We start from the raw sequence: 24089 nt of genomic DNA, 5'->3' as shown, positions 1-24089 counted from the left end.
CTGACCATCTATTTGATTGCTAACACAATTTAGGAACTCTCTCTCTCTCTCCCCCCCCCTCCCTCTGCCTCTCTTGAAGAGCTAGTGTTCCCTCCCTACACACACACACACACACACACACAGAGTTCTGGAAACCTCCTCGCATTAGTTACCTGTTGGTGTCTCCCTTGGTCTCACTCACAAGGCTGCGGGGAGCTGCAGTTGTGACGGAGTCTGTCTTAGAGATGGAAACTCTGAGTTCTCAGCTGAGAATGGCTGGGACACCTGAGCCTCCCTCTCTCCTGTTCTTCTATCCCAGGCTTCTTTATAGCCTAACAGTCCTAGAGTTCCAGGCGGGTGAGGACAGAAGCTTCCAGATGTCCTGAGGCCAGGCTGGAAAGTTCTGCATTATCACTGCAGCATTCTGCTAGCTAAAATAGGTCACAGAGCTGGCCCTGACTCAAGGGAGGGCAAAGTGGCCCTCACTGCGCCATGAAAGGAACTGCAAATAATCTGTGGCCAGATTTAACCTACCACCCTCACTTACCCTCTGTCTTCTTCAGCTGAAAATGATGAGCTTACCTTCTCAGTATCCTGAATTACTGTCCCACCTAGAATCCCCTGAACCTTGGCTTTTATATTTTGCTTTGGTTCTGGGTCCTCAGGTTGATTAGCAACAATAATTCTTTCTATTTGCAAGTTCTTCAACAACAACAGTTTCCCCCTTTCTAAGCCTAAGTATGACCTGTGCAATATTTGGGACATACTTACACTAAAAACAAAACCAAAACTCCTCTCCTCAGTTGCATGCCCCCAGGGGCAGGGGCATGAGTGATGAGACATGGGATGATATTAGTCTAAACCATAGATTTTCACTTCCCCCACTTTTTCCACTGCCTTAAATAACAGGGCCTCTGAAAGGTTGTGGTTTCAAACCCCACCTGTGGTTTGGTGCACGCGTCCTTTGTCCCACACGGTATCAAGCTGGTATGTTACTCTCTTAGTGCCATAACCAAAGCCTGACGTTCCAGTACTAAACTCCTTTCTCTTCCATCCCCAGCATCTCTTGCAAAGGGTGATTCACACAATACAGCTCTCTCTCTGTCAAAACGGAAGGACAACAAAACAATCTGTTAATTTGAGGGGAGGTGGGTGTTTATTTTTCCAGTTTTTTTGGGGGGGGGTTAGATTTTATAAATTAGTTGGTTTAGTATTTATGATAATGAGAAAAGCAAGTAGAGATCATCTCACCTCTACTTCCCTCACAGGCAAGCAGTTCCCACAGTCATGGTTACGGTCACAGTCACAGGAGGCCTCTGATTCCCTCCCCGCCTCACCGGGGTCTCTCATTGGCCAGTACATACCTGAGAGAGAGACTGGAGATACGAAGCACACTCCATCTTTCTCTGTGAAAATAAAATCTCACTCTGCTCTCCAGTCCAAGAATCAGGACAGTTTTAAGGGATGGTGGTTTTTAGCCTTTCAGTACTATAGTCATATAGTGGGAACTAACTCGTCGTTGATTTTTTACTGAAACCAGCATTTATCAACCTACTAGGCACTGTCGATTTCAGCCTTAATGCTGATCTCCTTATTTCTACTTACTCAGGAGTATTCCTGAAGCTCTCTTGACATGGCCCGCCTACGTCAGCAGGTTCCTCAAGAACTGAGCACTTCAGCTCCCCTGTTTTCATTGCTGCCGTTCGTTTTAACCTCTTCAGTCGCTGATGACTATTTAGATCAGCCTGTGCGTGTGGAGACTGCAAACTCTTTTTTGCAGAAAAATTTGTCTCTTTTAAATGATAGACACCCCTGTAAATTATAGTGTTCTTGGAGGCAGGGACAAGCTCCTGGGAAGCATAACCCTTTCTCTGCTCTGTAGCAATCCTCTTAATGGGACCCCTGCTCCGTGAAATAATCTTTCCTAATTTTATGTCGTGGCAGCTCTAGAATCCCCTTGGTCTGACAAGGAAAACAGCCTTTTCCAAGAGGCCTCCAGGAGGCCAGGGTTCGGAATGTACAGCAGCCATGGCAATGTGTTTATAAACGGCCTCAGATTTGTGGTAGACAAGTCTGATCAATTTGAATTCATGTAAGTGGGAAAAGAGTACAATTTTACCTGGTGCCAAAGATGGAGAGGGACATTTCTCACCCATCTCCAGTGCTGCAAAACTTGTAAAGTTTTAGTCTCTCTCTCTCTCTCTTTTTTTTTCTAATCCGGTTTAAGTCTTTCCTGTGGCTTCACATGATATAAATCGTAAAGTTTGTTCAAAGACCTGATGATAAAGTTGCCTTCTTGACAAGGGTTCTGAGAAATCCGTGGGCCCCTTTCAAGGGGCCTGCGAGGGGAGGGGCTTCTTTGCGCCCTGCACCCTTGCTCAGGTGGGAGCCCCTCTCCCCTCTGCTTTGCCCCCCTCTTCACAGGTCATTTATAGTGAGCAGTGGGGCCCATAGTCAGGAGGACGCCCCCCCTTTCCTCCTGCCGAACAGGAGTCGTGGGAGATGAGTTGTCTTCCCAGGCTCCACACTAAGCAATGTCTTTCTCATCTAAGCGTCTTTTAAAACCGGGCTGTGGGCGAGGGGCGGGAGCGTATCGCAGGCTCTGAAAAGCCACAGGCGGCTTGAATTTTTCTCTGTCCTGCATCTTCTTTGGGACTTTCTCTCAAATGCACAGCCTGCTGATTTCCTTTATAAAAACTGGAATTTGGGCCTGGGGAGGGTTGCAGAGAGAATGGAGGAGGAAGGGAGCTAAAATTCCACTGGGACAGGGTGGAGAGGAAAGGACCCCGAGGGGGTTCCAGCCTGGGTCCCCCAGTGGTTCCTGCTTTTCAGCTCCTTTCAACCATATTTTCTGCCCACTCCCTCCTCCCTCCTTGTACCCCTCCGAGAGACTTTTGTGTTGCTTTAGGCTTTTACCACCCTGCACATTTTGCTCCTTTGTTTTTATTCTCCCGCTCCCACCCCTGTGCCCCCCTACTGTGTGTCCTGATAGAAATCTCACTCATGCATTTCCTTTTTGATTTCAATGGCTCATTTTGTCTTCCCCCATTTTCTGTCTCTAGTCTTTCTTTTTTTTTTTTTCTTTACCCCCCTTTTTCGGCCTCTGGTCCCCGAGAGAAACGACCACCATCCCGCTGGGACAGGATGATGGTGCTGTTAGAATTCCCAGTGCCAGCTCTCCCCACATCTGTGCGGCTTTTGTCCTGGGGCAGAGGAGGATTTGGAATGGTCTGCTGGCAGCGTCAGGGAGACTAATGGGAAATGAGTCCGGGGACAGAGAGGCCATGGAGAGGTGGAAGGAATAGCAAAGGGGATTTGGATGCCTTGGTGTGGGAAGCAAACTAAAGGATGCACGTGACGAAAGACATATCCTATAGAATACAGGGACAGTATTGAAGACAGGGTTGCTCCAGCAAGAGCTGGGGCGTCCAGTGGGAGAACCAGTGGAATGAGCACCGGCCAGCACACTTGTAGTTTGGAAAGCTTGACTGCCTAACCTCGTCGTTCCATTTCTCGTGTTGGGAGATTGGTGAAGTCTGGCTTCCTTTTGCATTCCCTTGCTCTCCCCCGAATACTGATGTATCTCTTCTCTTAGTACATTACCCCCCTTATTTTTCAGACTGTTTCCTATATAGCACAGTCTTTGGAATCCATGTTACATTTGTGGATCTTTCTTTGAGAAAAACTAGGATGCTGGCTGGGATCCACATTGATTTTTAAATGTTTTCATTCATTCATTAAAAGAAGTCAATTCTGCCCTGGTGAACTTTTGAGAAAAAATATTACAGCGATAGCCACTGCTAACTCTTAGGATTCGAATTGCTTTGTATGCGTTAACACATTTAATTCTTAAAACAATCCTCCGTCGTGAACTCTCTTATCTCCATCTGGCAGGGGGTGACAGCTGAAGCACAGTGATGTTAGGCTACTTGCCAAGACCATATGTAGTATATGGTCTCTGCCCTCCATAGTTCCAAAACCCAGGGAGGGTAGATCGATAGAAGTATTACATGCAGGTTTCCCGTGACAACTGGTGCAGTGCTGTGGAGGAGTGCGATCGATCGTCTGCCTCTGAAAGTTTCATGGAGAAACGTGCACACGTGTCCCTTCGATTGGGACTGGACCATTGTTTTCTGGTGTAGGTCAGGTGCAGGGCTGAGTGTGGACATTGTAGTAAACCCTAGGAGGGACGGAGAACCAAGACGTCCTTTTACATTCAGGGAATACACGTGAGCTTGCAGCTCACAGTGTCGTGGAATTTCTTCCAGTTCCCTAAGGGAGATGGCATGATATCCACAACCAGACCATATGCACACCTAAAATATACAATAAGCCCTGCAGCCGCATATTCAGCATGGATAGAAATTGGAAGAAATCCATCCTCTTTTCTTTCTCTTGGGCTCTCCCTTATGAGCGGGACTCAAATTAACTTTCCAAAAATCCTAGATGCTATTTTTTTGGAAATACTTTTTCCTTTAAAGAGACTTTGTGAGGGCTGTGTGGATTCTTTTGGGTGTCTCTGGCCAAATCAGAAGATTCAAGAATCAAGGCTACTCACCCGCATGGGGCACTACTAAACAGCACAAAATGCGACGGAAGGAGCTCCCAGCAGGTCACATACAGGAAGGGAAGCTCCAGCCTGTTCTTGGGCGGCACCTGGCACTTAGTTAAGCCTCTTCTCATTTCCTCCTCAGAAACCCCCTCTCACCGGCATTATGCAAACAGTTATTTTCAAGCAGGTTGAAAAATTATTAGAAGATGTGTCCGTGCTATTAAAAGCAGCTCCGGACCCCCGCCTGTCATCGGTTCACTGCCAGCATTGCCCCTGCATGGGCGATTTGCCCGACAATGTTCAAAACGTTCTGCTCTCTTGTGATTACATAGATTGACAGGAAGAGGAGGAAACTTTGGGTTAATTAAGTCCATCACCCCAGAGCCCATTCCACTCACGAAACCTATAATTGGAGTTTTGTTAGGCTTTAATTAAGAGAAAGAGTATCTCATTTTAGGAGCAGCACCGCTTCCTCTCACCTCTGTCAGCCTCCAAGGACTAAAAGGCGAGAAGGGGAAAGTGAGACGCAGCTACAGCATGCGGGGCTCACAGACCGGAGAATCAGTCTCTCATGGTTCTGGGTTGGCTGCGTTTATGGGGATTCTTACAAAACACTCGGGGAACAAGGTCCCTTCTCTTCCTCGTCCCCACTTCCAGAGTGTCCAACGATGATGTTTTAGCACAGATTTAGCTGGGCCTGCAGCCTCTCCCTGACAGGGTGGTATGGACCCTGGAGCCATGGGTGCGGCTCTGAGGGCTGTAGGGGAGGAAGGTGCGGCCTCTGGTGCCTGAACAGGCTTGCGCTCACAGGGATTGGCGCAGTGGAGCTGCTGCGAGTGCAGTGGGGCTGGGTTGCTCCTGTTCACGGAACTGCTTTCCAAAGGAATGGCTCCAGAGGTTCCCTCAAGGTGGCCGGCAGCCTCTGTGAGGACCGCTGGACATTGTCAGCACTCTTGTTCTTGACCTTGTGGAGAAATCCCCGCCAGCCATTGAGGGGGTCTGGAGAACTGGTTCTCAGGACATGGAATCTGGGTCAACAAGTAGCTTCAAAAGTCAACGGAGATAAATGCAGAGCCCAGGACCCTCCCTCCCTCCACGGATGCTCCGCATCTCAGCTTGGTGGAATCTGCTTACGGTGGAGAGTAGGACACTTCAGATCCAAACTTCAGGCATGGCATGCAGCGGCCCAACTCCCATTTTAAGCATATGGCTTATATTAACTTACGAAACCTCACAACAATCCTGATAAATACTATCAATGCTTCTTTATCGTCCTTGGCCATTGAGAGACTAAGAGTAAATGAACTTGCCCGAGATCCAGTAAGTGCCAGGTAGAGCCGGAATTTGGAAGCAAGGAGGTTCAGCTCTGGTACCCATCGCCACACTGTACTGCCTTGCCCTTCTGTGGGTGTTTGTTGTGGGTATTATCATTCATGCTTCCTTAGAACCACAAGACTGAGGTAGAAAAATAAACGAGTTAAGTCTTTGCTAAATCCTTAATGTAGGATGGGTGCTGGAAAAATAATAAATGAAAAATACCCAATATTCTTACACGGCAGGGATTTGGTATAATTCATTTAGGGAGAGAGGTACAGGCCTGAAAAGCAAACACATAATACAAGGGTGGAACCAAGTCCGTGTCACGGGAGTGCAGAGAAGGGAGAGAGTCTTTCTGTCAAAGCTGGTCTCTGCAGAAGGCCTTGTCACAGACTGGGCTTCACAGGACGGGTGACATCTAGGTATGTGGCTAGAAAAGAGAAGGTTTTTCTGGATCAGGAGAGTGGAGGGAATAAGCTCTGTGAGCTGGGAGAGCCCGAGAGACAGGCTAGTGATGGCACAGTTACCCGTTGAATTGATATAAAAAAATGGGACCTGGAGCAAATTGAAGAAGGGTGGTTCCAGGTGAAAGACTGCTGACTTTCACCGTTGAACACTTGGGAGTGAGCAGTCTGTACGCTGAATTGGAAACCTGGAAATCCGAATGAAAAGAGAGAATTTTCATTTTTCTTAGTAACTGTTTCGGTATGCTAATTATGCTCCAGGCAGAGACCAGTTAGGAAGCCTAATTTGTCAAAAAGGACAAAGGGAAGAGGCAAATAGGGCAGAGGGTATAAGGGAAGAGTCACGTGGCCTAGATGGCCAGTAGATGTGAAAGAAGAGGCAGCTTCTTGGATGACCGGGAGGATTGTGAAGGTCCCACAGTAACTCGGTCATCTTCTTGGCCAGTGACTTTCCATGGTCTTCCCTTTCTTCTTTTTATGTAATAAGTAATCACACAAGCACATTTCCAGTGATAATGATACCCGACAAGACAGACAGCAAATCAACAGGATCGTATTTCTAAAGACTAGAATGCTCAATACCTAGAACTGCGTTCAGCACATCCAAGCCCATTTATCCATTAATCCAAACAAACATGTAAGCATCTGCTTGGTCCCAGGCTCCATGCCAGGCACTGAGGCAGGACGTAGTGGTAAACAAGGCATAGGCCACAGCTTACAAAGGGGTTTACCGGAGTCTAGTTGTGGAAAGAGACAAATCAGCAGGTGGTTTTATTACAGTTTAAATGTCATGATCGCTAATTACATAGCCCTACCCGTCTAGGACAGTCTCAATTTGGATGATGAATTATGTTACCCTCCCAATTATAGGACAAGGGTTAGTGTCCAAAGTGAGGGGGCACATAGGCTGAACATTTAATGCACTATTCAGAGTGGGTGTTGTAGAGGGCTTTATGGGAAATGTGTCTCAGCTGATACCACAGACTGATTAGAGTACAGGAGGGCTGGGGAGGGCAGCAGTGGTGCAGAAGGTAGAGAGGTGGTCATTCCAAGCATTGTTGGCAGATTGAATGATTTAATTGTTGAACAAATAGAATATCATCAGTGCACACACCCACTGGACATTTCCGTTCCTAAGGAAGCATCTATAACCATTTGGTGTTTATACATAACATTTCTTCTAGGTCTTTGAAGGGAAATTTTATGAAAAATATAATTTTACTCTGTTTCTAGAAGATAGATATTGGACTGAATGATATCTGTGGTATCTTGTAGCTTTAAAATCATACTGTATAAAAGCCCATCTCAAACAATCTGCTGCTGGGGAATGATAATCCTTAAGCCCACCAAAGTGTCCCTGTTCTCCCAAGGTAACCACTTAGTTATTTCTCACTTATTCTATTCTGATGGATTTTATTTCTTCAACCTGATTGAAAGCTGTTTTAAAAGCACAGCCTGTATCATCCCATGCATATTGGTTGGTGGCAGTTGGGAAGTTGGTGAGTGGGAATAGAGAAAGCCTGTCTTTTTGGGGGGTGAAGCCGGGGAGGTGGTCTTATTATCCCTTCCACCAAGTGACTCTACTTCATTCACCTTTACAAGGCATTTTAATTCTGTGACTATAGATTTTTTTGTTAATGGTTAGTTTCTGAATTTATTTTTGATGGCATCTTCCTTTCCTCTTCTTTAGGACCTTCTGAGTTATTGGATATGGCAGACAGCGAAACGTGAGTGTTGCCTTTATTACATAGTCTAGATTATATTCTTCAGAGAGTATTTAGAGAAGAAGGTAGTCTATAGAGCCTACAACAGATAATTTAAATGTCAGTGGTAAGAAGTTCACTTTCCATTGTATTTATAACCATGCAGGGTTAATCTTCTAAATCAAGAATTACACAATAAAAATTGATAACAAGAATCATAACGATTGCATGCACAGTCATTGCTGTTCATCATTTAGAGCTTCCTACGGGCAAGGTAGTTTTGCACGGTGCATCATAGACTACTGAGAAGTCTAAATAAATACATTTACCTTTTTAATTTACTCTTTCTCAGCTAATTTTTTTGTGAAAAAATTATGTCCTAATACCCTACGGCGTGCTTTGTAGTGAAACCTATACCGGGTCTGGAATGCAACAAGGTGTATGCAACCATTGGAGAATTAGAATATAGTTATTCCAACCATTTTTATGTTCTGTGGTTCAGATGAGAAACTCTCGTTGAGAAGATCATCCTCTCTGGGGTGGTCCTCAAACTCATGATGTTTGTTTTCAACTTTTTTTATTCCTAGGGAAGCAAAATAGCTCCTCCTTCCCAAGTAGGAACAAAGAAAGGCTAACTGTCTCACCCCGAAAGCCATATAGAAAGCACTATAAAACTTCAAAGACATTTGAAAATAGATAAAAATGGGTGGGGAGGAGTTCAGTAGGTCTGGAGGAGGAAAAGGAGAAAAGAGTAGGATTGAAGCTGAGTGGGAAGAATAGTCTTCTATGGTTATGACTGACTAGAAAGGGAAGACACCGTCTGTTGTGACAAAGACTTTGTCCACACACCCCAACCTATTGGCAAGGTTGTCACTTATGCATTTGTTCTAAGGACTGCATTTCTGAGTGAAATAAGTCAAGCAGAGAGAGTCAATTATCATATGGTTTCACTTATTTGTGGAGCATAACAAATAGCATGGAGGACAAGGGGAGATGGAGAGGAGAAGGGAGTTGAGGGAAATTGGAAGGGGAGGTGAACCATGAGAGACTATGGACTCTGAAAAACGATCTGAGAATTTTGAAGGGGTGGGGGGTGGGAGGTTGGGGGCACCAGGTGGTGGGTATTGTAGAGGGCACGGATTGCATGGAGCACTGGGTGTGGTGCAAAAATGAATACTGTTATGCTGAAAAAATAAAAAAAATTAAAAATAAAAAAAAATTAAAAATTTAAAAAAATTTAAAAACAAAATCTAAGGACTGCATTTGATTTTCCAAACGCTTTGGCCTTAAACATCTTTTCAGTATTGGACTCAGAATGGAAATCTCCTCCTCCCTGGACTGCCCCATAGAGGGGGTCGAAATGGCTACTTAGCTTTGCCATCTTCCTATACTGAGGGGCCTATGGCCAACAGGGGAGAGCTCATGTTCCCAGCTCTCCCAGACGTCCTCTGTGGTGGCCCATGCCCTCCCACCTGCCATTCACATGGCATCAGTAGGTTGGGTGGCTTGTGTTGACCTGGTCCTTCCACGCCAAGTCCCCCAGAGACACTCCACTGAGGGCCAGATGATGGTCTGCCAAGCCCTGCGTTGAGCTGCTGGAAAGGCCTCTGGTCTCCCATGCCTGCCCCATATGTCCCTGATCTGGTGCCCCTATGTTCTGCCTGAACGTATCCACAGAGGACATTGTTTCATGGGGCTAGGCCCCATCTCCTGTCTCCCGCATCAGTGTGTTCAGCAGTGCCACTGGGTGTTACCTAAATCCAACGCTAGTGGTTGAAAACAAAATCACTCAGCCTAGTTAACACTGTGGAGACAAGCGACTAGTGTCAGATAATTATGGTTCGTTGATGACTGAAGGCATTTTTAGACACCCCCTCACCCACCTCCCCCAAAGGCTCCCAGCCCCTGGTCTCCGCTGCGGATAGGGAAAGAGGCAGACGAGCACAGAACCCCAGCAGCAGGGATAGGAAGCTACCCTCACCCCCTCCCTGCCGCCTCCGCCCCCACTCCCACCCCCGCCCCCAACCCCTTTATGGGTGGTTTCCCATTTCATCTTTGATTTAGGGGTGAGACCGCACTGCACAAGGCTGCCTGCCAGCGGAACCGGGCTGTGTGCCAGCTTCTGGTGGACGCGGGAGCATCTCTGAGAAAGACGGACTCCAAGGTAACTTGAGGAGTGAGGGCAAACATCCTCCCGCCAGGCACCCCCATCGCCTTCGCTTGTGCCTGCAGCAAAGGCATCCTTTCTGTGCTTATGGAAGTGCCTGGGGCTTTGGAAAAAAGGAGGAAAAAATAAAGTGCTTCATTTAGAGAAACTGTAGTTTAAATGTATAAGCACAAAGGGAAGGGTGTGTGCTTGCCTATGGGACTTTATAAACCTCTGAATGTGCTGGCCTTGGGACTTTGGGGTTGTCCTGCCCCCGGCCAGCAGCCAAATTGCGGGGAGGTAAGGTTCAAAGCCCTGGGAGAGGGGTAGAAGACATCAGCCTGCTTTGGAATTTCTCCTTCAGCGACTTTATCTAGAGTAGCTTCCAGTCTGTGATTTCTGTGGCCCCGCGTCTGGGTGCCCAGGTCATTAGCTGTCTCTGTCAGGATGGTCAGCCGGAGAGAGGGTTACTGCCTTAAATCTAGTGCCTTTATGTTGGCTTTTTATTTTTAAAAGTTTCTTCCTACTTATTTTCGTATATTTTTCCCTAAAAGTTAACCCCTGAAGTTAGGGTGGGAATTTCATCTATGTGGAAACTGAAATCAAAAGAGAGCTCTGTGCCCTGAGACCAGGAGCTGAGCCTGAAGCCAAACTCGGCTCTTTTGAGCCCTAGCCCAGCAGATGAGTCATTCTCACGTGGGGACAGAAGACTCCCCGGATCCAATGGGATGGAGGAGGCGACAAAGTAATAAAGTGGGGTTTTCTCCCATGGTTTGTGTAATGTCTTTGCCTTACAGTGGTCCTCTGCCATCGGGACCTGAAGCATGGTTGGTTTCCCTGCAGCAAAAGGCATGTCAGTCTGGATTTAAAGTGTGTTCATATCTTGAGGGCAGTGAAGCCAGAAACTGATAGCGTGACCTACATGCCGACCTTCAGGGGAAAGATGCCCACAGGTAGAGGTCAGGTGTCAGGAGAAACTCCACTCAGGAGACCTGAGATCAGGCTGCACCAGGAGTCGTTCTTTTACAGAAAGCACCAAGGAAAGGCCTGGAAGCTGGAGCAGAGGAAGAGGTAGAGCTCAGTGGTGCAGCCCCAGGACTGTAGCCCAGGAGAAGAGACGGGGTGGCGGGGAGGGAGGGACGGTTAATACAGAACATCGGTACGGCAGAGGAGCCTGAGCAGCTCTGAGAAACCATCCTGGGTAGACGCGAAGAAAGGACAAACTGTTTAACTGTAGAGAGTTGCAGAGAAGAATTATAACATAAAGATGAGAGTTTCATTAAGCTAAGGCAGTACATAACCTAAGTTTGGAGCCGATGAATGTAGCCAAGGAACACAGACCTGTTCCTTATAGGACTTGAGCCCCACGAGACCTCTTGAAGCACCTGCTTTGGTCCATTTTCCCCCGGGGTGTCCTACAACTGCAGTGAACGCCATAAAATAACTTTGTCTCCCGCGTGGACCTCTTTTCCTTCGAACCCAGTTCTGAGCTAGCAGCACTGCCTGATTCTCCACGCTCCCTGCAGCCCACCAGATCCCTGCTCTCCAAGGGAGGTCCCTGGCTGCCTGGGTTCGTCGCTAGGGCTGTCGGACATGCTAAGCTGTGTCTGTTACCTGTCTGGTTAGCTAAGTGGGTGTAGGGTCATTTGAAACCGAGGAGCAGCTAAGGGCTCTGTGGGATATTCTTCTCAGATGATATTTGCCCTTAAACTCTTCGTCATGTAACCCGATGGAGAAACACCAACCCTCTAGGCAGGATCGGGGAGGCCTCGGTTTTGGGTAGGTTTGGCTTGTCTGGGCCAACTCACCGTACAGGGTGGCAGTTGCCTACTTGACCATGCAAAGGACTGCTCTTACCTCAGAAAATCAAAGGAAAAGAGAAGCAATGGGAAAGACACAAAAGACTGGGCGGGACACCAGGCCCCTGAGCAGACTCGCCTTGTTTATCTTTCTAAGTTTCCGAATCAGATAAATGGGCTCCACATTCTTTGAGATTGTGTTCTCTTTTGTTGAGTGTGTGTGTGCTTTTTTCCAAAACACCCGCTTCCTTATTTTTATGATTATAAATATAGTGCATTCTTATGTAGAAAACTCTAGCAATGCAAAGAATATCTAAAAAAGATTAAAATCATGAGAAATCTCACACTCTACGACCTATGTACTATTAAAATTTTAATGATCTCTCTTCACATGTAGGTATGCCTGTTTTTCTCTCTCATTTTTTTTTAAGTCAGTGAAGTCCTACTGTTTTTTCATGCTATTGTAGAATGCTTATGTCCCCCAACGTTGTGTTCTAGAAGTCTTACCATATGAAATAGTCTATGCTTCATCCTTTCGGGAGATCTGTTAATTTTTCCATTTTGTAATTTTATGCTAAGTTAAGCAGAACATGATAATTATGACTGGATCTTTTCCTAGTTTTTTTTTTTTTCTTTTTGGAGAGAAGCAATGTCTTAAGAATTTCCCTTGATGCAGAACAGTTCCTTTAAAAACCAACTCAAGGGCCACCTCGGTTCACCTCTCTGAATACTTGGAAGCTAGTAATTCCAACTTCATTAATATTGAAGACCAGATAGTCTATTAATACTGTAAGCAAGATGGAAAAACTTACTGTAGGAACTTTAAGCTAGCAGTTCAATATTAAATGCCAGATAAATAAGTAAAATTTTAGAAAGAATCCAGAGCCACCGTTACTTTCCTTTTATCCTCTACCCACTTACCCTTGTAAGCTACAGGGAACAGGCTTAATTGAGCTTGACACTCGCCATTGTAGTGACTCAGATGAAGGCTGAGCAGCCTGCAGTAATTTTTGTAATACTCGCGTGCACTTATACATGGAGCTGTTTCTTCGGTACAATGACCATGCCTCCATCTTTTTGAATTTAATATCACTTTTTAAATAGATAAGGCATATCACTGAACAAAAATTAGAAGATTCAGGGAGTGTTTGGTAATATCTATATGCATGCAAAAGAATGGAGACCTTCCTTCCTTCTACTACTGAATTCTATCTGTTGACCTCCTTCCAGAAATATCATGTGTGTGTATATAAATATACATACGGCATTAGAGTAGGCTGTAAGAAATGATACAGTGATTTAAGATGATGTAAAGAACACTGCATGACATAAATTTTTGATAAATATATCAAGTCCACTTAATAAAGTGAAAAAAGTATGTTATATAATAGGATGTAAACAGAGTATGGGTTTTTTTTTTAACTTTTTTTTTTTTGAGAGAAAAAGTGCAAGGGGGGAGGGGCAAAGGGAGAAGAAAAGAGAGAATCTTAAGCAGACTCTGCGCTCAGCATGGAGCCCAACACGGGGCTTGATCTCAGAGCTCTGAGATCATGACCTGAGCTGAAATCAAGAGACAGATGTTTAACTGGTTGAGCCACCCAGGTATCCCATAGTATGGTTTTCTGTTTATAAAAATTTTCTGTTTATAGAAAAAGACAAATTGGCTACTCTGTGGAAGGTTAACGGCAGTTAGTTATCTTAGTGTAGCATAGGAATTAATGGTGATTTTTATTTTCTTCCTCACAATTTTGTGCTTTTCCAAGTTTATTTAATCAACATTTATCACTTTTATAGTCCAAAATTGACTCTCTTTTTGGAGACATGAGATATTCTGAATTGGGAAAACTTAACTGAAGACTTTGAAACCAGCAAAGAAACATTTTTAGATCATTTACAAGGATCCGGTCCTCTCCCTCTCGTTGTCTGCTTGCTGCTTCCCAGGGTTTAGCATCATGGAAGCGTCTGGCGTCGGAAGTCCAAATGCCTACTTCCTACTTTTCTGTTCAGTGATTTCTCTTGCCCTTCTCCCAGAAAGAATTGGGGTTCCCAGACTCAGGGTGCCACACCATTTCCTGCTGTGGACTCAGTTTCTCTGAACCCCACTTTCCTCAGATGTAAGCCCCACCTGTCAAATGATCTTGCCTTTCTCTCGAACTTACCTACCTCATGTGTTTAATGTGGCAATAGATTTGAAAGCGTCTTGTCAACTTTAAAACCATAAGCATGGAAAAAATCCTTTAGTGAGTAAACTTTGAACACCTCTTTGATTTAAAAAAAAAAAAATCTCATTGCAAGTATTTATGTCTCTTTCCTTCCCATTGTCACCTTTAGGGTAAGACACCTCAAGACAGAGCCCAGCAGGCTGGAGACCCAGACTTGGCTGCTTACCTAGAAAGCCGCCAGAACTATAAGATCATTGGCCATGAGGACCTGGAAACTGCTGTTTGACGCTGGTAGATCACAAAGAGAACCTGAGCAAGTGTATCACCCGTGCCCTCCCGGCAATTGGGCAGCTCCCCTGGAAGAAGCTATTGGAATCCACAAAGATGTCTTTCTCTGCAAGAATCTGAGACCATGCCACCAGTTGTTAAGGGCTACCAGACATACAACAGAACACGATAGCCCGCTGAGGAAGAGGCAGGATACCTGGAGATTTGTGGAATACACATTCCACAAAATTTGATCCTTATTGCTTCCAGCAAGTAGCATGAACTGCTGTGTTCACCTGTATAATTTATTTTCGAGATTCACAGGATGTTCGTACAAATGGCACCGCTCCCTCCTCCCCCATGCATTCACGATTCCTCTGTACCACACAATTCTACTGCAACTACCCACCATTCCAAAAAAAAAATATATATATATATATATGATCTGCTGTCTTACACTCAGTCTCTGAAGACCACAAGACACTCTGGAGGTCTCTGAAAGCCCTCTGGATGTCCTGCAAAAACGCAACTGTAAAGCTGCTCCCATTTCCAAGACGAAATATACCAAGACTATTAGTGACTCTTTGCATGTCTCCCCTCCCTCCCTCATCCCTTGTCATTCTGTAGGAGCTGGGACGTGCCACATGGATAATGTGAACGTGTGTGCTATATCTCTGAGGTATGGTGAGGTGGCATGGGAGGGAACCCGGGGGCCGGCCCTGGCTGCGGGGCGGTTGCTGATAGCCACGAAGGACTGGTTCAGCTTGGGCTGTTTGCACAACCCCATACTGCCTACGTGTAGCCATCTTTGCCTTTTGCTGTGATAGAGACGAGCAAAGGATTAAATGAAGGCCCACGGCTGGTTTGGTGGAATCACTGGATTTTAAGTGCTGTTGAAGTTGCTGAGCAGAAAACCATGTGTGGGGACTGTGGTTACAGGAAATGGAGCACTGTGACAGCGTTTGCTTCTAGACTTTCTCGAGTGATAATAGAAAGCAGGCTAATTGACTTGAAATAAAACAGCCAATGCAAAAGTAGCAACATATGTCAAAATAACTCACTTAAGCAAGAACACAGTCACTGGCGTGTTGCACGGAGGCTAATAAGTAGAGACTCTTGGGTGTAGTGGTGAGAGGGGTCCCATTTTAGGTTTTCCTTCTAAGTGTTTGGTTTTGATTACCCCGAGTAAGCCTTATCCCAAGGACAAAGCCTTGTTTTATGAGTTCCACTGCCGAATTTCCAGGATGGCTGTGTCTTCCCAATGGACGCTTCACCTTTTACTTGTCAGGTCCCAAGGTCATGCCTGATGGCACTGCAACCCCATTTCTTACATACGGGGTAGTCTAATGTATTCTTTTCTCTGTTTCCCCCTACCAGGAAATTCTTAGTAGAAACCCACTGTGGGAGCCCTAACCAGAAATGTGTCTTCTGGCATTGGAATTACAACTTTGAATCCCACCACAGATCACTTGGTACTTACAGGTCCCTCTAGTAGAGACTCTGTGATAACTACAAGAGCAGGAGGAAAGGGCTCCTAACTTTCAGTGAAGATGTCTTCTTGACTTGGGCAGAAGTCAGAAATGAAAGTGGGTGATCCAGGGTTTCAGACTAAAGCTGATGTCTTCTGAGCTTTCTTCCATTTTGTTCTTAGACACAAACAAAGTGCTTCCCTAGCGTCTCTGCATGTGAACATATAAATGATTCTATTTCCGCATTCACTTTAAAGGTCCAGTGGTGACACGTTGCTTACCTGAATCGCATTTTGGTCACATATCATTTTGAGAGGACAGATAGGAAAACTGTATTAAGGAGGAATAGCTTCTCTGGGGATGGGGATAAAGGATCTCTTTAGCTGTTTCAAAATAAAATTATTGGTGTTATTTCTAGCTGTGGAAGCATAGGTTGGTTATGAGTAATTTCCATCTATCAGTCTTTGAGATGGAATTATCTGTTGGGTTTTATGGTGAGGTAAGGAGGATGGCAGTAGATTGTTTCCAGAAACTGGAAAAAAAATAGGCTCCAGGAGAATTTAATCCCTGGGCTTCATCTGGGAGTTTTTCAGTTGGTAGGACTGTCAGAGAGAGGTGGTGATGACAGAAATATAGTCCTTGAAACAGACTGGCATCTGGCTTTGAATGGTGCCTTCCATTCCCTAGATTGGGCCAAATAGTTGGCCACACAGTTGGTTACCCAGATGCCATCTCTGGGATGAAGGGCTATTTTCACCAACTACCATCTCCTATTTCTTTGTGATGTTTCAAAGCAGCCCAGAGAGAATTTAGGGTATAGATGGCTACAGGCCAGTTTAAATAGGTCCAACTGAAGTCACAGTAAATTCCTGGTATGAAAATAGATAAAGTAATGACTACTGTAGGGGTTCTTATACATTTGGAAATCACTCCGAGCTACCCCCCCACAAAAGAGTTCTGTATTATGGATGGGAAACTATGTACAGCCAAGGCAAATATCTTTTTGAAAAAGCAAAGACCCTCAGGACTTGGGTTTTCCAACAAAAGAACATCAAAAATGAACAGAACGGTTACATAGTTAATGGATTCAATATTAAACCTACCTCCTGTAGCATTTTTAAAGTCCTGGCCTTCAGAAGGAGCTGGGGCCATATGCTCCAGGAGTTTCCAGCTCAGCTCAAGCATATAGTATCCCCTTTAGTGGGCCATCAGAAAGGGCAGAAACCAGTGGTCTGGCCCTGGTCTGTATCTGGAAACCCACAAACATTTAAAGGACATAAAACTGTATACTTATAGGAATACCATTTTCCACAAACCCTCTCAGGACAGTGCTGGAGCGTGGCTGGCTTAGCGGCCTGTCGTCCTCTGTGCTTGGCTCTGAAGAGCCCTTCGTGGGCTGATGCTGTCTGCTCAGGGCTTCCATTTGTGGGTTTCGGTTGATAGGGAGGAGTATGAGAAATGGAAAGTTAATTCAAGACAACAGGAGAGAACCTTCAGGTCGTTATTTTCAGAACCACATATTCCAGAAGTACACATTTAATGGAATAGAACGTGGTTTAGAACCCAGCCTCCCCCAGTGAAGCTGTACTTTATCACATTCAAGGACTGATAGAAAACAAAACAAACAACAGCCACAACAAAAGAAGCCAAGAAGGAAATAAACACCATGGCCACGAATTTCACTTTGAGAGTTCTGGTTCCCTTTATGGAGGCTATAACCTAAAACCCATGCAACTTCTGAAGAAGAGAAATTAGCTGGCAACTGCATGGCCATGACCTTAGTGACTGGTGATGGAAAGCCCCCACACAAGCCCTGGCTCCCTAGCCCATCATGGTGGCTGGCCTTAGCACGTAAGCGGACGTGTTGGCATTGGGAGATACAAGCAGTTTGCATTTGGACCTTGTAACCGTTTCTTTGCCTAAAGGATTTCTGACATTCATTTCCTAGACTTCTCATAATATCCAGGTTTTATAATAATGTGGGGCAGCAGTTTTATTTTTTTTTACATGTCAATTTTATTTCAAATATATAGATTTTTTAATCCTAAAGGTAGAACATGCTTTTTATAGGAAAAAAAAAAGTTCTAATAGCACAGATGAAAATCACGGGCAAGGTCAAGGTTTCCTCTGTGCTCCTATAGAGACCCAAGTCCCACTCCCCAGAGATAAACAGTGTTAACACTGATCAACATTGTTGCTTGCAAGTTATATCAGAAAGACTCTGTACATACAGCTCCCCGCCCCCGCCACACACACATAGAAATGTATTTATTTGTATACATATGTATGTATGGTGTCTATTTATACATATGCTATACACACTTTATTGCATAGGTTTCCAGTAGACAAAACATTTTAGAAGCATGCTAACCATCTCTCTATGTATAGTAAAGCAAGCAAAGACAAACTAACAGGAAATTTTCCTTTATTCGTTGTTGTTTTTACGGCTGCTAAGCTGAGTTCTCTTACTGTAGCCGCTCCAATTACACATGGCGTTTGCTATTGCCTGCCTGTGTCATAAAATCCATGACCAAGAGGTCTTGTGATTGTTTAGGTTACCTACCATGAAGCATGAGACCTACCCGAGCCCAGAGTCTGGTCTGTGCTATTTTTCGATCACAAATAAAGAGTTTATTTCTCTGTCATGCTCATTCCACTTGACAAGGCTGACTTTGCAGGGCTAACACTCCCTACGTTGCCTAATGATATTTAATGCGGGCATGCTGCTGCCAGGAAGCTGTAGGAACTTGGGTACGGGCAAGGGTCTGAGGAGCCTGGCTTGCTTCCCGTGGGAGTAGTTCACGAAAATCACTGAAAACAGTGCCATCTTTAATTCAGTTGTGCTGTTTAAAAATGAGATAGATCATTGTTGAAATAATGCACCATAGCCATCAAATAAAACCAATTGCTCTATTTAAATGGGTTATTTTCAGTTTGGGTAAGAAAAATGTAGAACATGTATTAAATGAGAGACTTTTCTAACTGTATAAAATCGTTTCTACCCAGGTCTCACTAGAACCTTCTCTGAATCTCTCTACCTTCTCATTCTCTGAATTCCATATTCAGCTGATTGCTGTAGTTTTTTCTCTGTCTGGTCTCTCAGATGGACTTTGGCCCCATCCCATTCTGTGTCCTGATCTTCACTGATCTCTAGTCCCTCTAGTTTCTGACCTTGTCAAGAGTCCTCCTGGGCTTCTGGCCACCACCTTCAGTCATTTTGTCATACAGACACCCAAATCTTCCCCAGGTATTCTGCTCAAGATGGATCAGAATGAAATTACCCTCTGGGACAAGTATCCATTTTGCCTGAAGGACAAATATATGTCCACTGACTTTGATCACCCTATAGAGTTACAACATGCCTTATTCTGAGAAGCCATCTGCCATAGAAGTTTAGCACACGTATGTCTTAGTCCTTCTGTGGTTGTCCACGATCATGGTGGCTTCTTCCACATCCAGTGACGTAAACCATGTGTTCCCCTAAATCACCTAGATGACTGGATTAGATACGTGTTATACCCCTAGTGGCCATCCATGGATTTTAGACTGTCTCCCCAGAGTTTACTGAGAACCCTAAAAATAGGAACCGAGCAAGGAGGAGTGCCCTCAGAACACCCACTCTCCCAGAACACATAGCACTGACCCAATCCCAGAAAGAAAGCAGGAAAAAATAATTCTTAGGCTGTTGAAGCATTGTCATTTAGAGATTTGAATATTGAATGGTATCCTCACGGTAGACAGATTCTAAAGTCTATATATGTATTCAGGCATTCTGCGTGCAATCATATGTTCGTGAATCAAGCATACATTTGTATATTTAATCATTTATATGAAAAGTAATTTATCCCTTGCTCTGCTGCAGGCAACATGCTAAGGATCTAAGAATGAAAGCAAGAGCCAAAACTCTTGAGTTCATGGAGCTGGCAGCCTAGGAGAAAAGACAGATTCCAATAGCACATGGTACCAGGGAAACATGCCCTGGGGAACCCATCAGGCTTTTACATGCCAGTCACTCTTCAGCCAGAGATGTCTGAGTTCTAAGAAATATGAAATGAGACTATAAATATTAAAGAAATGATATTTTGCATTTCTTTTTCCCAAGAGTCTTGGTCCTGTTCTTAAAAATGGATTTGCGACCAAGACTTTAAGATGAGACAGAAATACGACGCCAATGGGAGCTAAAACTCATGCTGTTTCTCAAGGATGGAACTAGAAGCAATAGGCAAAATTTGCAGTGGGTTTTGACTGAATACAACAATGAAGTATAACTATTGTCTTAGAGTGGAGTGGGCAACCTTACAGAATTACACACATTTAGCCCCTGGGATTGTTTGTGAACAGAGGCTCCCTGACCATCTGGAGGGATGCTGTGATTAGGAACCTTCATCTAAGGAGCTGAAATCAGATGCTGTGTTTTTTTGAAATTTTGGGGTTTTTTTAAAAATCATGAATGGCCGGACTTCATTTTTAAAATTTATGAAAATCTTTGATTTTTTTAATGTTTAGAACACCACATTCAGGGGAAAAATCTAAGAGAGAATGACTTTTGGTTCTCATTTAAATAATTTTAAACCAACTAAGCCTGAATTTAAGAGCTAGTGCAAAGCAAACATACTCAGTTGTCTAACTTACTCCAAAATGCTTCTGGAAGCATCACGGATTTGGATGAATGTTCTAAGGCATTCTTAAGTCATATTAGAAATTGGTTTTACTGTCCGTCCAATGTAAAAACAAAACAACAACAAACAAACAAAGAAGTGCTGTGATTTGATATTCTCACATTTAAATGTAATCTACAACCACAGAAGAAAATTTTGCCTAAATGATATTTGGGATCCAAGTGAACGGACACAAAAGACAATCATGGAAAATGCCTTTGCTTCTGCTGCAGGCCTGATAGCTGCTAGAGAGCACTCACCCATGCAGATGAGTGATGATTCTGAATGTTTTCCGGAGTTTTCCTCTTTTGAGCCAAATGACATCTGAAAGGGATCCCTTTGTGGTGGAAACAACCGAAACGATCTTATTTCTCAATCTTTTAGTGAAACACATATAGCTTTCAAAAGAAAATAGTTGAAATAAGTCAAATGTATACTGCTTACTGTTATTATACTGTTTATTACAACTTCAGTAATTTTTAAAATTTTTAGGGTTTTAGCATTTCGATGCCCTTGTGACACCTTTGAGCTTCGGTACAAATCCATGCAATGGGTCATGCAGGTTATTTTAGGTGAAAAAAACAAATCTCAACACAGTGAATTCAACTTGCACAGATTCCTATAGTAAATGCTAGAACTGCGGCCAAAGCAAACATCTCTGAATGTTACAGACTAACACGTCCACGGTAGATGTTTGCTGAGTAAACCGTCTCTCCCCGCCACCCCTGCCCACTGCATTCACTGCTGTTTTACATCGTGCAGATTTCCATAGTTTAGAAGGTGCCTCCTTGAAAAGATAATGACTTAACATCCCACAGCAAAAGTTGGGTAGAACTGAGGAAAATGTGAAGTTAAAAAGTCAAGAGTTTTTGCTATCAGTGGCCTATCAGGTTGGGCAAAGTTCAAGGGGAAAAACGGTCAAATGTTTTGGTGCCTGGCTGGATTTCACAAGCCGGTAACACTGAGGATGACTTCCAGGTTTCTCTATGATTCTCAACATTTAAAAGTGTTAGTACTGTTTTCTCTCCTTGGAAGTCACGATTGGAATGATATTTTAGAATTCTATACCCAAAAGTATTGAAAATGGGCTTGCCATTCAAGACTCCTTTGCTGTAAGTGGGTGGCCATGCAAAGCTACATCTGTCCTACCATTACACGCACAGAGGTCTGATACACCTGCGGGAAGTTCTGCTGACTTTGAAATGGGAAGAATAAACAGACTGGAGAGATTCTTCAATTCCTGCTCTCATCTTTTACAAGGCACCTTGACGGGCAGCTCAGTGACCATGTAGAAGAAGGATGTTTGATCTGGAAAGAGGACAAAGCTAGATCAGGAACAGGAATGTTTGGAGGAGACAGGTGAAGAATGGTGAGATTCAAGTCCTCTAGGGCAGACAATATGCAGAAGAAAGCAAGGACAGAAGAATTCTGAACAGACATGAAAAGGAGGTGACTTTATTACTTCTAGAAGGATTTCTTTTTTTCTTAAACATTACATCCAGAAAAATGGATGGGGCTTTCTGGGAAACAAAGTGACTTACTACAGCTAGGGTTTTTTTCTAGTATTTCAGCGAAAATTAACCACCAAATGAGGGAACAGGGAAAAGCACTTCCATAATCGTGAGGGAGCTTAGACTAAAAGACTCCTTTGATATTTTCTCATTTTAGATTTCTGTGACTTTGGACCCAAGCAGAACTCATTTAAAGGCCTCAGCCTCTTTAGTTTCCTGCCATGTTGATGGCAATTAAAGTTTTTTGTAAAAACACCAGTCATTGCAAATATAGCCCAGATCATTGAGAAGCAGGTTTTTCATGACACCGAAACAATTTGTTTTGCTTATATACACACCTGCCTGTGTGCACGCATGCACAGACACACAGAACTCTCTTTGTCCATTGCTAGTCAATTTCCAAATCTCCTGAGTAAGATTTGTATTCCTACTAAGACAGAACAGTCACGGGTTCAGTAATTAAAGAGAAAAAAAGGATCTAGTGTTCATTTTCCTACTTTCTACCCATTTGTTGTTTGGGGTATGTGGTTGTGGCTAGGGCTTAGAGAAGGAGCAGAAGATCTCTATTTTCTGGTAAAGAGGCAGTTTTTATAACTTATTGCCATTAAGTAGGACTTAGTCTTTTATCACTAGACTGGTGTTGCTATGTTTGTAGACTATAGTTTTCTTTTAAGTCCATTTTTTAAATCTTTTTTAAAGATTTATTTATTTTTAGAGAGAGCATGTGTGTGTGAATTGGGGGAGGGGCAGAGGGAGAGACTATTTCATGCAGACTCCCCGCTGAGTGAGGAGCCCTATGTGGGGCTCCGTCTTATGACCCATGAGATCATGACCCCCCCCCCCCCCGCTTCACTAACTGAGCCACCCAGGTGCCCTGTGGACTATACTTTTAATTGCCCGTCCTCCCTTTCTTCCATAATAATAAGACTTGAGTTCTTAGATTTCAGGTTGGCTCAATGGAAGGCACTATTGAGATAGTGTTCAAAAATGGACTCCTAGGGGCGCCTGGGTGGCTCAGTGGGTTAAGCCGCTGCCTTCGGCTCGGGTCATGATCTCAGGGTCCTGGGATCGAGTCCCGCATCGGGCTCTCTGCTCGGCAGGGAGCCTGCTTCCCTTCCTCTCTCTCTCTCTCTCTGCCTGCCTCTCCGTCGACTTGTGATCTCTCTCTGTCAAATAAATAAATAAAATCTTAAAAAAAAAAAAAATGGACTCCTAGCTGGAATCTTGCTCAGAAAATGCTCCCAGTCCACCTTCTCCCCCACCTCACCCTTGCCCTGAAGGTGAAAGAAGAGCAGAGGTGTGAGGAAAAAAGGTTTTCAAGGGTGGGACAATCACAAGGCTCCAGTCCTCGCACAAATCGCCGTGGCAACTCACACACAAATAATATATACTCTCAGCCAACTTTGTTCCTCACGAAAAGCAAATTCAGAAGACGTAGAAAAAGATTGAACTTATTCAAAGTAGCTTCAAGGAATATCATGGAATTTTCAATCTATGCAGCTTAGAAGAATTATGTGTGGAATTTAGGGGAGGAGAGGATTCCTATAATAGAACTTTCTAATAGAGCTTTCCTTGGGACTGAGTTGTTTGTTGAAGGAGTTTCTCTATGTGCTCATAGGAGGTTGGACCTATCCACAGATTCATGATGGTCTATGGTAAAATTTGAGAGAAATAAGGACAACTTGGGTTTTTTTTCATAAGTCTAAGTATATTCAATCCTTAAAAATTGAAAGACTAACTTTTTTTTTTATTTTGGGGATTATATATAACATTTCTTCTTAAAATTATAGAATAGGGGATGTTTACAAATTGTCTTGTAAAAATACCAATGACAGCTCTAAATCGGTTTACCCTATATTTTGTTTCAAATTTATGGATAACTCTGTGAGATATGTGGGTGAGATTTATCACTTTTAAGATACTATCCAGCTTTGATATTTACTGCACCTTGTATATTGAATCCAAATAGTTCCTGACCTTTGGGGGTTTATTAACACTACAGTTTTTCATTCCCTGCCCTCCATTCCTTGTTGGTTGGACTGAGGTTCTGACCACATGCCCA

The 24089-nt window shown here is 44.0% G+C and overlaps 1 protein-coding gene across 1 annotated transcript in view; it reads left to right on the top strand.

Annotated features, from left to right (window-relative positions):
- The window catches only part of DGKI (diacylglycerol kinase iota), a 447257-nt gene extending 424488 nt beyond the window's left edge, over positions 1-22769 (top strand). The window contains 3 exon segments of the mRNA XM_047695648.1: positions 8003-8039; positions 10080-10179; positions 14292-22769. Coding sequence (XP_047551604.1) covers positions 8003-8039; positions 10080-10179; positions 14292-14408 — 254 coding nt within the window. The 3' untranslated portion in view covers positions 14409-22769.
- Positions 22770-24089: the final 1320 nt, after the last annotated feature.

The sequence above is a fragment of the Lutra lutra genome, chromosome 11 (genome assembly GCF_902655055.1).
Source record: "Lutra lutra chromosome 11, mLutLut1.2, whole genome shotgun sequence".
Classification (NCBI taxonomy): Eukaryota; Metazoa; Chordata; class Mammalia; order Carnivora; family Mustelidae; genus Lutra; species Lutra lutra.
This window is presented reverse-complemented; position numbering and strand designations above follow the sequence as displayed.